General features: G+C 38.8%; 1 protein-coding gene across 3 annotated transcripts in view; it reads left to right on the forward strand.

Annotated features, from left to right (window-relative positions):
- Positions 1 to 14038, forward strand: part of adss2 (adenylosuccinate synthase 2) — a 118968-nt gene extending 104930 nt beyond the window's left edge. For all 3 annotated transcript variants that reach the window (XM_069930868.1, XM_069930869.1, XM_069930870.1), the window contains 5 exons: positions 892 to 1046; positions 5362 to 5486; positions 6438 to 6535; positions 9428 to 9577; positions 10123 to 14038. In XM_069930868.1, coding sequence (XP_069786969.1) covers positions 892 to 1046; positions 5362 to 5486; positions 6438 to 6535; positions 9428 to 9577; positions 10123 to 10175 — 581 coding nt within the window. In that variant the 3' untranslated portion in view covers positions 10176 to 14038. The remainder of the gene's footprint in view (positions 1 to 891; positions 1047 to 5361; positions 5487 to 6437; positions 6536 to 9427; positions 9578 to 10122) is intronic.
- Positions 14039 to 14663: the final 625 nt, after the last annotated feature.

Raw genomic sequence — 14663 nt, forward strand, 5'->3', positions numbered from 1 at the left:
TTCTGAGCCAACTTTGTCTGTATTATAATTAAACCATTCCTCTTGTAGTTAAGAGCTAATGTAACCTGCCACCCTAGAAATTGCTTCACTTCATTTCTGTGTATGGTTAACCATTCCTGGCATGGGTCTTGTCACTGGTATAATATTACATTCAGCACCTCCCATTTCAGCTTTGTGATTGGTAGGCAATCATCCAGCAAGCAGAAAGGATGGGCACATATACATTTTAAGAAAGGTATCCTTAGACCTTAACCACTGGGACTGTGTTCAAAGCTAACATAAACTGGTGATGGATTGCTTTGATTGTATGGGGCCAGATTGAAGTGGGCTTGGACAGCTCAAGGCAATTCTGAGTTGGGATGAAGCCGAGAACCTGTCCCTAGATCTCAATTGCATACTGCTCTGTAGCTGATTCTGAAAATGGAGAGCCGCAATGCAGGTAGATCTGAGGTTCTTTGGTGGGAATAAAAGATGTGGTTTGAGATGAGGAAGCTGCTTAACCAATTGTAAAGCTTAAAGTTGGCAGCAGGTTCTTAATTAGAAATTATTGCGTCCCCAATATTAACATTCGTCATTTAAGAGGACAAATTTATGCCAGAACGATTGCCTTGAAAGCCTATGTGCTAACTAGGTGCCATGGAGAAAATTCCTCTTCATTAATGATTGGATTCAAGCAGTTGCAAAATTCTGTACATAAGAAAGTATAAACATGTACATAATATCCTGTTTTTCACATCTTCGTTACTGTTGAAATATGTTCGGTTTTGTTTAGTGAAAACAATTGTATATCCTCACGCGTGTGAAAGTCATGTTTAATTTGCGGCACATTTATCCATTATTTTAATGTTTATAATTATGTTATTTCAATTTTTTCCTTCCCCCTCATCAAAGGTACTTACCCTTTTGTGACTTCATCGAATTGCACAGTGGGTGGTGTATGCACGGGGCTGGGAATTCCTCCTCAGAATGTTGGCGAAGTGTATGGAGTGGTGAAAGCCTACACAACAAGGGTTGGAATTGGTGCTTTCCCTACAGAACAAAAAAATGTAAGTCTTCAGGCATTTTATGTGGGCTGCCAAACCCCATCTTTTTTACCCAAATCCTTTTTCTAATTGCTGTGCATAATTTGCTTATTCCTTTATTGTTGATGGCTTAATTTTCTCTTGTTGATGTATTTAGTGAGATAGACTTGCTTGACAACCAGCAATTGATGACTCCCTCTCCTTGCTTCGACCCCTTGCTGTTTCTCCATGCTCTTAATTTTATTTGTGAAACATGTAAGTCTGCAGACACTGATTGTAATAAAAACACAGAAATGCTGAGTTGTCTTAGTTGATCCAAAAAGGGCAATTATAGGATTAGGTATCAGATTCACATCGAGAACTAAAGAAAAGGTATCCAAATAATGGAAAGAAAGGAACAAGACCAAAACATATGTAACAAAGTACCTTCTTCAAACTTACACCAGTCACATTTTGAGGAAATATTAGAGTAAAATTTAGCCAGTTGAACTTTAGAAAAGTAAGCTCAATATACTACTTTAAATTGTAAAAGCGAATGTCGAGCACACAAAGAAGATGAATTTACCAATTTTAAGATAGAATCCCTTGTAGTATCTGAAAATGAAAGTTGAAGATCTTGCTCCCTTAATTTTTTAATCTTATCTAGGGAATTATCCCTAGATTGTTAAAGTTTGCCCTCACTGCAACCTTACCTGTGAATAAAGAAGACAGCAGAGAAACCAATTTAAAATACAAACAATTTTAATACTTCAATAGTAACACCAGTGGGAGAAAGGAGAAACTATGAAATATCAGTGACATTCCTATCGTGCTAATTCTCAAAGATCACTCTAAAAAAGGGTTGATTTATATGATAAAATTGAATCAATGCCTACATATGATTTCACATGTTCTAACTACTTGGAAATTAATTGGAAACAGCTTTCACATTTGTTCATTGGATTGGAATGTCTTTTGTTCATTTAGTGGTGGTTCCCAAAGTCTTTAATTACTTCTTAGCTTCAATCAGTTAATGTCTTTCCCAGATGTGGGATGTTGTTCCTTCTTGATAAGAAAACCATTACAACTGATTTATGTGACACCATTTCTGGGGAAATGAAGTTGTTATCACTTCTTTTGAAATTAAAACTTAATGTTCATCTAGTTATAATCCTTAGCAATAAGAGTTGCCACATACATGCAAAACCCCCCCAGAATTCTTTACAATGTCATAGATAATGCTTAATTACCCACACATTTTTACAAGACTAATAATATAGGAACATAGGAAGTAGAAACAGGAGTAGGCCAAAAATCGCCCATCGAGCCTGCTCCGCCATTCAATACGATCATGGCTGATCTAATTTATGACCTAACTCCACCTACCTTCTTTTCCCCATATCCCCTAATTCCTCTATCATGTAAAAATTTATCTAACTGAATTTTAAATATGTTTAATGAGGCAGCCTCAACCACTTCCCTGGTTAGAGAATTCCAAACATTCACTACTCTCTGGGAAAAACTATTTTTCCTCATCTCTGTCCTAAATCTACTCCCCCGAATCTTGAGATTGTGTCCTCTCGTTTTAGTTTCCCCGGCCAGCTCAAAAAACCTTTCTACATCTATCCTACCCATACCCTTCATAATCCTATATGTTTCTATAAGATCTCCTCTCATTCTTCTGAACTCGAGCGAATACAATCCTAGATGATTTAATCTTTCATCATAAGTTAACCCCTTCATCCCAGGGATCAACCTAGTAAACCTCCTCTGGACCGTCTCCAAAGCCAGTATATCCTTCCTCAAATATGGAGACCAGAACTGGACACAGTACTCCAGGTGCAGTCTCACCAGTACCTTGTACAGTTGCAACATGACCTCCCTACTCCTGAATTCAATTCCTCTAGCAATGAAGGCCAACATTCCATTTGCCTTCTTAATAACCTGCTGCACCTGCAACCTAACTTTTTGTGATTCACGCACAAGCCCTCCCAAGTCCCTCTGCACAACAGCATGCTGTAGTTTTTCACCCTTTAAATAATATTCAGCTCTTTTATTTTTCTTGCCAAAGTGGATAACTCACACTTACTAACATTGTACTCCATCTGCTAGACCATTGCCCACTCATCCACCTTAACTATATCCCTCTGCAGACTCTCCACATCCTCATTACAATTTGCTCTTCCACTCAATTTGGTGTCATCCGCAAACTTGGCTGCACCACATTTTGTCCCCTCCTCCAAGTCATCAATGTAAATGATGAACAGTTGTGGGCCTAGCACCGACCCCTGCAGCACCCCACTTACCACTCTATGCCAACCTGAAAAACTCCCACTTATCCCGACTCTCTGCCTCCTGTCAGACAACCAATTTTTAAATCCAGGCCAATAGACTTCCCCGGACTCCACTTTCCTGTAACTTACTGATAAGTCTCTTGTGCGGCACCTTATCAAATGCTTTCTGGAAATCCAAATATACAACATCAACCTGTTCCCCTCTATCCACCGCACCCATTATATCCTCAAAAAATCCTAACAAGTTTGTCAAACAAGATCTTCCCTTTCTAAAACCATGCTGCGTCTGCCTGATTGAACCCTTGCGTTCCAAAAGTTTCACTATATAAATATAAATCATATATAAAACATATAGCTGATACTAGCTTTTTTGATTTGATTTAAAATTATACGTCATCCCTATCGTATTTATAACAAGGTCTTGAGGATATCTCAACACTACAGAGTTTAAAAAAAACTCCTAATTTGTAGGTATCTAAAGAAATAATGTTTGGGAAGTTTAAATTTAAGAGATAGTTGTTCAAATGGAGCTAAATTATTATCATTCACAAAAAAACAGAATATTGCACAGAAAGAAAGAAAGAAAGAAATAATACAGGGCTAGCGAGTAAAAATATGATATCCAAAACATTTTCTAAATTGAAACCAAATACTAAAAGTATGCTTAACAACAAAATTATTGGATAATTTGGAGGCAGGAGAAGGTTATGGTGTAGCAGCCCATGCCTTGGAAATGGGCATTGAACATGGCGACTAGCTAGACTTTGCACGGGCTGAGACACCCATTTCCATAGGCCACCGATGGAACAGTGAAACTGGCCAATCATTGCCGGTGGATCACAGGGGGCCCATTTGAGGCCCAGATGCTAGAATCGACCAATCAGTGGCTGGCCCGCCCTGGTGGTGATGTGGCCGAGCTCACTATAAAAAGCAGAGCTGCCCCTGAATAAACTCAGTGTCGAATACACTACTACTGTGTGTGTCTTCTTTCTTCCGTGAGTCTTGAGCTAAAGTCCAGGAGCTATAATCGTGAGCTATAACCTGGCTATAGCAGTAGCAACCCCACTGCAATGGTGCTCCAAGTATTGAAATAAGAAAATATATTTTAGTAGAATTAATTTCTAAATTAATCCAATTGAAGAGTCCATTTTATCCTTGCAATGAATCAAAAAAATGATAGATCTAATATTAGCTGGTAGCCCATTCCAATCTCCCAATTCTCTCTGGACACTTAACCCATGTCCTCTGGTTTGTATCTCATGTAACTTCAGTGGAAAAAGCCTACTTGCATTTACTCTTTATCCCTCATAATTTTGTATACCTCTATTAAATCTCCCCTCATTCTTCTACGCTTCAGGGAATAAAGTCCTAGCTTGTTTAACCTTTTCCTAGAACTTAATTCCTCAAGACCTAGCAAGATCCTTGTAAATTTCTGCACAATAATCCACTGCATTGCGATTGGGACATTGATTACAAAAATTAAGTCTGTCTTCAGCAAAATGTAATGGTATATGATGGCAGGCACAAACAGCGGACTCTAAATTGTTGGAAGTAACATCATCAAGGCAAAGTCTATGGTATAATTACCTTTCTATGTGCCTATACTATATTCCTAGGGATATGCTGAACACATACAAAAGAACTTGGGAACAGGGAGAGGCCACTTGATTCCTCAAATCTGCTCCATCATTAATAAGTTTGTGGCTGACTGTAACTCCATCTCCACATTCCCGTCTATCCACAGTAAACTTGCACTGCCTTGTTAATCAAGAATCTGCCTTGAAAATTGTCAGACATTCCTTACAACGCAGTTTGAGAAAACAAGTACCAAAGGCACCCAAAAACTCAAAATGTTGCCTCCTTCCTTAAGGGAGGACTCCCTTTTTTCAAACAGCTGGTGCTTTGTATTTCGTGTACCTTCCATGACTTTAATCCTTGTAGCATTGCCCACTTTATTTTCTTCTGCTGTGTTTAAGGGCAGTGTGGAGTTAATGCAGTGTCATAAATGTATTTCTTATGCTGGAGTTATCATTAACGTGGTCCTTTATAAATCTACCATTTAATAGGACATTGGTGAATTGCTGCAGTCACGTGGATCCGAAGTGGGTGTCACCACAGGAAGAAAGAGGAGGTGTGGCTGGCTGGATCTTGTTTTGCTGAAATACGCTCACATGATAAATGGGTTCACTGCGTAAGTAATTTCATTCATTTTTTTCCTGAGTTTAAAAATGTACAAGTGAATTAATTAATTAATTAATTTCCACTTTCAAGCTGATTTTGACACAGCAAAAGTAGCCCTGCTGACCTATCTAATTTAACATTAATTTGCCTAAGTTTCAAAGGTTTCTTTTATTGTCATGTAATAATAAATTAAAAAGTTAATACACATGATATGATTCAACTTTTGTCTGTCTTACAGCAGACAAAGAGTTGCCATGTGCATTGAGTAAGAGAGTTCTTGAAGAAAGAGAAACAAAAGGGAATCATTAAGAATTCATAGATTCGCCTCCAGCTCTCCCACAGTCTGCAGCTGCTCAAATTCCTGTTCAATCCAGATTGAAACCTCTGATACCATTAGAAGGCCTTCAGCATCTGAGCTCTTTTGGGAGCCCTTCTTGTCTACAGCACCCTTGTGAATCCCAGTTTCAATACCTGGTTCCCATACACCGATCTCCAGCAGCCCGCAGCTTTTGCAGGTCCCCTGACTGCAAGTCACCAGCAGCCCACATCCTGTATGCGTACTTCACCCCTGAGCCTCTCGCTGGTCTGTTGCTGTGGTCACTGTTCTGTAGGGTCATCTTCTCTGCTTCTCCTTGTCAATAAGTGATTTTCTCCCCGTTTCTGGTGCCTGCGCCTGACTGCTGTTCTACCAGAGTCTGAAGCCCCTTGTGGCCATTACCGAGCACAGGTGCTGCCATCTTGGGCCCCGCAGTTGCAGGATTTTACTTACAACAGGCCATTTAAAGCTTGTGTGGAGCCACCACCATTGGGGTTAGGCGGTTGAACCTGTTGGAGCAGTGCTGTGTCTACACTCTCCCGGGTCTGTACCAGCGGAAGTGCTGCCGTTATAGCCAGCTCCAGCAGTGCCATCATTTTTATCTTTTAACTTATTAATTTTTTCAAATGTTCTTTTTTCTTATAGCTTAGCACTTACCAAACTGGACATCCTGGATGTATTCTCAGAGATTAAAATTGGAGTAGCTTATAAAGTTGATGGGAAAATAATACCGTACTTTCCAGGTAAGTAAATATAATGATATACATAATTGAAAATATAAAGCCTTCAGCTGTGGTGTTTCAATGTTTTGAGTAATAACCTGCAAGTCCGCAAGTTATGGGTTAGAATGCAACAGCAAGACTAGTTAGATAGAACAATTTCTCTGTAGCAGAGGTGTCTAAAATTAGAGGACATAAGTTTAGGTTAATTGGAAGTGGGGGGGGGGGGAGGGGGGTGAAATTTGGAACACACTGCCTGAAGGGGTGTTGGAAGCAGATGCTCTCATGATGCATCTAGAAGAGCACATTAATCACCAAGACATAGAGGACCTGTGCTGGTAAATGCGATTAGTATAAATGGATACTTCATAGTTAGTGTAGATGCTGCGTGGGGGGGAGGCTTGTGGAATGATACTTTTAAAGCCGTCATTTTTTAGCTACATTTTTGGTTCAATGAACCTAACTTTCCTGCTCTTGCTTTTGCTATCTTGGCTTCTGAAATTCCCTCCTTAACCTCTTTCTCTTCCCCCATGACCAATAGCAACTTGTACTGCAATTTTGGTAGGAAAGAAAAATCCCAGGAACATTATTGTGCAAGGAAACCTAAAAGTTAATGAGCAGGTGAAATTCGTAGTGAAGAAAGCGAATGCTATGTTGGCATTCATTTCAAGAGGAATAGTGTACAAGAGTAAAGATGTGTAGATGAGACTCTTTGGGGCACTGGTGGAGTATTTGGAGTATTGTGTGCAGTTTTGGGCCCCCTATGTTGTTGGAGAGGGTGCAGAGGGGATTTACTAGGATGATTCCCGGAATGCAAGGGCTAACGTACGAGGAGCGTTTGTCACCTCTTGGGTTGTAGTCATTTGAGTAGAGGAGAATGAGAGGAGATCTCATAGAGGCTTTTTGTATTTTGAAAGGTTTAGATAGGGTGGATACGGGTAAGATGTTTCCCTTGGTGGGTGAATAGAGGACAAGGGGTCATAGTCTGAAAATTAGAGGCTATCCATATAAAACAGAGATTAGGAACAACTTCTTTAGCCAGAGGGTCGTGGATCTGTGGAACTCGCTGCCGCATATGGCAGTGGAGGCCAGATCACTGGGAGTATTAAAACAAGAAATAGACAAGTATCTCATTAGTGAGGGCATCAAGGGATATGGGGAAAAGGCCGGAAATTGGAACTAGTGTAGAGTAGCTTAGTGTAGTTTTACGGAACAGACTCGATGGGCCTAGTGGCCTGGTTCTGTTCCTTTGCCTTGTGAAGAAATGATGAAGTCATAAATCAAGTTGGAAAGCTGAGAAGACTTCACGCCAACCAAAACTAGAGTCCAGATATATGGTAGACCAAGGGAGGGTGTCTGAAAGTTGTGTTAGAACTGTCAAGCCTGAATGTTGGGCAATTGTGGCATCAAGCAGTAGGGACCAGAACGAGGGATAGGGATAAGTATTGTTGGAAATAAAGGAGGTAAATAAAAAGTCTGCAGATGCTGGCCTTGTTGCATTGTCTAAGTCAGGAGTGGGCAACCGTTCTTTAAACTCACGTTCCACCTTAAGTATTCCTTATGCCGTAGGTGCACTGTGATTAGTAAAAGGTATGTGAGTAGAAAGAAAAAGTTTGAAAACCACTGTATCAATCGTCCCTAATTGACTCGTTATGTGCACGGTTTCATAAACTCCAAAGGAAATGGGCCAATTACCATTTTTCTCAAGCAAAATATTTCAGTAACAATTGGGTCTGGAACAGTGGTTCTCAAGCTTCCCTTCTCACTCACATACCACCTTAAACAATGCCTTACTAATCACAGAGCACTTATGGCATAGGGAATGCTTAAGGTCAGATGTAAGTTTTGAAAAGAAGGTTGCCCACCCCTAGTCTAGGTCATGACAGATAAAGTGCAAAACACAAACATAGTGGAGAAACTCAGCAGGTCATGCAGCAACCATAGGAAATACAGGATAACCAAAGTTTTGTCCTGGGCTCTTCGTCTGGTATTAAGTCCTGATGATGGGTCCAGGCTCAAAATGCTGGTTACCTTTTACATCCTATGGATGCAATGTGATCTGCTGAGTATCCATGTACCTGTCCAATTTCTTCAATGTTAAAATTGGGACCACTTCAGCTGGCAGTTCATTTCACGCTCCCATTACTCTGTGTGAAGAAGTTTCCCCTAATGTTTCATCAAAATTTTTCTCCTTTCACCCTTAATCCATGTCTTCTGGTTAGTATCTCACTTCACCTCAGTGGAAAAAGACTACTTGCATTGACTCTACCTATTCCCCATATAATTTTGTATACCTTTATCAAATGTTTCTACATTCCAGGGAATAAAGTCCTACCCTGTTTAACAGTTCCCTGTAACTCAATTCCTGAAGTCCTGGCAACATCCTAGTAAACCTCTACACTCTTTCAATCTTATTGATATCTTTCCTGTGACGAGGTGACCAAAACTTGACATCACCAACTCACTGACTCTTAATCCTGTAATTCTAACAGCAATGTTGGAATACATTCAAATGGTCTAAAGTTAAGTTACTGGAGGTACCAAGTAAGTAGGGGATTGATGAGAGTGAAAGAAGCTGGAAACCAAAGTTGTTTTGTCTCTTGATGTAATGGAACTGATCTCCTGCCATAACTTCCATTTAACTTTCTTTGTTAAAGTTGCATATTGAATGACAGGGAAGAAAAGCCATAAAAACAGGGATAATGTATGTTGTTAGAAATGGTAATGATATTGTTTTCACAAGAGAATATGAGACTTGTACAATTTTTCATGAAAGATTTAGGAAGTTTTGAATCACATATGCCCACCTTTTTAAAATTTAAATGTATATACTTTTATCAAACATTTAATGAATCATTCCTCAAAATATACAAAAAGCACATTTTCCTTTAACGATGGGTGACAATTGTCTTGCAGCTAACCAAGAGGTCTTGAACAAGGTGGAAGTTCAGTACATATCTCTGCCTGGATGGAACACCAGCATAGCAAAATCCAGGACATTTGAAGATCTCCCAACAAATGCCAAGGACTATGTTCGATTTATTGAGGGACACCTAGGGGTGCCTGGTAAGTATTGTCGTCACCAGATGTTAACGTCTCTCATCGCTGAAAATTATCATGCAATGAGATGATTCATTCAAGAATTATTGCCTCCCCTGCAACTGAAAGAACCTTCTCCATGAGTAAAACACAAAAGTCTGCAGAACTGTGATTGGGGAAACTCAGCAGGTCAAACAGTGTGCTTTTTATGGCAAAGATAAAGATACCTAACCAATGTTTCGGGCTTGATTAAGGGCTGAAGCCCAAAATGTTGGCTATGTATGTTTATCTTTGTCATATAAAGTTCACTGTTTCACCTGCTGAGTTCTCCCAGCTTTGTGCTTTTATTTTTTTTTTTTAAAACATTCATCTCCACATCCATTTGTCCATCCCTTTCAATATTTTGTCATTGTAGTCACAAAACTTCACCGACTCCTTAATCCTAAATCCAAGTAAGATATCCTAAGATTGCAATATAAATCTCCAATCTTTCTGTGATGTAAGAATAACTCCAAGTTTCATGAGTAGAGCTGATGCATCCTGAAATTCAAAAATGTTCACTGTATTTGCAGTTAAATGGATTGGGATCGGCAAGTCAAGAGAGTTGATGATCCAGCTGTTTTAGGATTGGAGTTACCAAAAAGATCCTGCTCTCCTCGAAATTGACTTCGGCAAGTTGAAATCTGGACACGTTCAGTCTTCAAATACCAAAATTAGTATTGTTTGTATCTGGCAGAAATGTAGGGAATTACTGTTTTTGTGTGGGTGGGGGAAGTGATGAGCAACTTACGAACATGGCATTTTATTCAGGGATGGATTTATAAGCTGCTGTCACAATGTTCAGAATCCATTGCTCTAACATTGAGATTCAGTAGAACTAGCACTTGTTTGATTATTATGAAATTTGTTGTCTTTTTAAAAATAATTTGTTTAAATCGGGCAATATTTTTCTTTAAGTTAACAATTTTGAATTGAAAATAAAACAAATGGAAAATTACTCCCTGTACTTTGGAAGAATACATTGGCTGATATATTTGTTCTTTGCCCAAACTAAATTGAAAATTATATCTATGGATTCCAAATTAAAAATGACAGGGGCTTTCTGTATGGCTTTTGTGATACCATAAAAGGCTGTGTTGATGCTACTCCCTGTATTGGAAGTTAAGGTATGTCCCTTATGCCTTGAGGTAGACTGAATCTATGCTACAATTCAGGGAACAACTCTTTGGTCTCTGGAAAGATGTAATAGTTTAGGAGTACCTAATGGCAGACAACGAGGAGATCCTGTAGTTACCACAGTAGGACATGTTTCTATCTTGAAGATAGTCAAGATTATGGCATATGTGAGGTCGCTACCTGTTCTCCTCTTCCCAGATGATGAAATTGTGAACCTGATTACAATTCCTTTATGCTGTATGCTTCCAAGGAGTTACTGATTCTCAGTAAGCATGTGGTGTTTAAAGATTCTGGAGGCCCTTTATGACACTGAGGCTGGACTGGATAGGTTATGCGATGTGGTCAAAGGTGCTCTCTTTAAAGGCAAAGTCACGGTTGAACTGTTCTTTGAAGAGTCCTTCCAGTAGGTACTGGCTGCCTCTTTGTTTTGGACAAGTTCATCTTCTTGATAGGTTCCGAATGGGATGGACCATTGGGTGTTTGGGCTGTAGGTGACGTTCATATCCCTGAAAAATCACCACACATTAGATTTCTCAGTGCTTTCCACTCACCACCATGAGGTTCTGATAGACCTCTGTGCTCACGTGCCCATAGAGCTGTTTCTTTTACCTGGAGTCAAGCTGGCATTTCCAATCCAAGAACATCCTTGTTTGTGGATAGTTAGCTTCTAGGTATCTTGGTGATTCTTGACCCTAGTGTTTTGTTTCAGAGCTCATAAATATCTCCATGGGTATTACAAGTCCCTGAATAGAGAAATGTCACCAATGACCTCTGTAAAATCTTCCAAATCCATTGGCGGAATAAGGGAGCCAATACCAACGTCCTCTCTCGAACCAACATTCTTAACATTGACACCTTAATTGCATTTAACAGTCTCTGATGTACAGGCCATATTGTTCATGTGTCTGACCCCAGATTCCCAAGCAGGCTCTCGATTCCAAGTTATATCCACGAAAGAGATTAAATTTTTGGTTTTTTTTGACATGTGCACCAGGATACAGTGACAAGCTTCATTTTGTGCACCATTTTCAAGGAAGTCAACTCCTACTTAAGTACAGCAATAATAAAATAAAAGTAACGGGTAGAGAGTTACAGAAAGTCAGAGTGCAGGGTTTAGTGTGACAAGACAATTCCGGATATGGAGAAAAATACCATTGAAATATGCAGGGGCATCATCTTTCACCAACGAGAGCTCCATTAAGAATCCGTTAGCGTCAGGAAAGAAACCATCTTTAAATTTAGAGGTTCATGTTTTCAAGCTCCTGTATCTTCTCCCTGATGGAAGAGGTGAGAAGAGAATGTGTCTGAGATTGGATGGGTCCTTTGATGTATTGGCAGCTTTCTGTACAAAATGTAAAAAGGAAAGTCTTCAAGGATGTTCTCAAAGCATCTAGGGAAAAGTGCAACATCCCACAGACCTTATCCATGCCCACTTGGAAAGGAGAAGGAACCTTGAGGTGGAACCTCGGGTCCAGTTGACTGGAGTACACAGAAGCCTAACATAAGGAATGAATCAGCTATCATACCATCCACCTGTTACAGAGTCTGTAGGTTCCATCTTGGTCTCAGTCGACATCTCCACTCACCAATCAGGAATGACAATATGTCACGCTTAATTCTGAGGGACTGCCTAAGAAAGAGATCAATCTTTATAGCATGTGTTTATAGACATGTCAAAGCCTCTTTAGCTTTTATTTGTGGGAAATGCTGCAAACTTAATTATGGTTCTTGCAATAATTTTCAGACTATGGGTAGTGCACGTGAATTTATGGATGAGACTGTTAATTTATGTGTGAAGAACGGGTCTGTGTGCTTGGCACCGGCAGATTTCTCCCAATGATTCTTGCTAATTGTCCTGTGTGAGTTATAAGGCAAAACATTTGATTTCATGTAACTCTCTTTGGTTTTCCATAGATGTAAGGTAATATCTCCAGTGACTGGGGTCTTGGCCTTTTGTTGTTATTTGGCTTTGCTGGGATTAGCAGATGTGACTGCATAGAGAGCTGCACACCATTGAAACGTGTTGACATTAATGATGAAAAATGAATGATTTCATTTTTAAACAATAACAAGAATCCAAACTAATGGGATTTTCAAAACTGACATAAACTGTTGTTTTGAGGTGTCACGGAAACCTTGAAAGAATTCAATTGATTGTATTCCCTTGCCCAAAGATGTAATTCTTCAGTATTTTTGGTTTTACGTTAAGATGTTATATGTTGTTTGCCTGTGTAAAAACTCAAAACTAGGCAGAGAAGGTAAAAGTTGTAATTTAATTCCATGCAAAATTTAAGAGAAGCAAATATTAGCAATTCAATATCACTAGTCCCATGAAATGTTGCCATTTAGGCATCATTTGTGAACTATTTTTTATATGAAAAGTTCAGTGGCAACAGTAGAATGATTGAATGTCTTGTGAAAAATCACAGTGTAGACCGGTTTTTATCAAACTGACTTCCTTTCTGTGCTAATGTAGTTCATTGTAGTCCTGAAACTTTCTTGATTGTTTAGGATTGAACCTCAAGAGCTCAAAGCCATTAAGAACCTAGAATTTTGTCGCCTACTACATGTGATAGCTCTCAAGAAGTTATCTACTTGCCTTACATTTTCTCCAAAGCTTTTGATGCTGCTTTTCTATGTTCTTGTGGATTCAGTTTTTGATTGTGTTCCATGTCTTAAAGGACCTCTTTTGTATATTTTTTTTTAAATGGCAGATTTCCAACCTCACCCAACACAGCCACTCATGCAGAGCAGCATTTCAGTTTGTACTGCAGCTTAGCAAGTATTCCAAGGCTGAGAAACATCAAAGTCAAGAATTTTTAAGCAATTATTAATTGTCTGCATCAGCCTGTACAGCATTTTAAAAACATTTAAACTTCTCCCTGTTTTACCCAACACGGCATATTCTTATTTTGATTTTTTTTAAGTAATGATATTTTGAAATCAGTTTAATTTGGTGCCTCCTGCAGGATCTGAATTTGATTTCAAAAGAAAATTATTGCATATTTGCACAGTTTTTTGCCATGCTTAATTATTCTTCTTAAAAATTGTTTTCCTATGTTTCTCCCTTCTGCAACATTCTTTGGAAGACTATGGCTAACTGCACTGTAAATACTTAACCAGATGAATGTGCAGGTTATATTTCGTGGAGTTTGTGTCATTTGCAATGAGGATTCATGTACAATGCGCATGAATGATTAATGTATGTGTACAGACTGTATGTGTTTTACTTTGTAAATTATGCAACTCTTCTCTTTTTAAACACATAACTATAGAAACTCTGGGTGCAGAAAATAAATTCTGAACTGTAAAGCCTCTGTCTCAGTTTATTTTGACCTGTGGTCCTTCAGGTCGAGGACTCTGGATTGTGCTATGTAAGCGGCATTCTTCAAGTGTTGGAACTCTCTTTTAACATTGCAGTGATTTGATTGGGTTGATTTAAACTGCTTGCTGAGATTGACAATATCTGTACATGGATTTAATCAGTCATTATGGTCAATTCAATTATAATTTGAGTTTTAGTGGAATTGGTATAACTCAAATATAATTAAGTTGTTTAAATAAAAAAAACCTTTATTTTTAATAAAAAATGTTTTTCTGTATCTATTTCTAATGGACAAAAAAATATAGAAACGACAAAAATTCATGAAAATTTTCTGGTCACGTCTCTTACTCTGTTAAACATGAATTAATTTTTTTGTACTGGAGAACTTTGGAATAGCTTGATGTACTGGATTATACATGGTTGTCTTAAAGTTAGGGAAATATTTCAAGAATTTGTATTGTTAATTGGCACAAAAGAAATATTTTTGTTCTGAATTTCAAACGCATCAGATTCATGAGCATTGGAAGTTGTGACCTTGATCCAGTTCTGCTTTTGCAAAATCTCCCCAACTACAATACAAGTCCAACCTGCATCTGGTCAGACATCACCAGT

This window comes from Narcine bancroftii, chromosome 4, assembly GCF_036971445.1.
Source record: "Narcine bancroftii isolate sNarBan1 chromosome 4, sNarBan1.hap1, whole genome shotgun sequence".
Taxonomy (NCBI): domain Eukaryota; kingdom Metazoa; phylum Chordata; class Chondrichthyes; order Torpediniformes; family Narcinidae; genus Narcine; species Narcine bancroftii.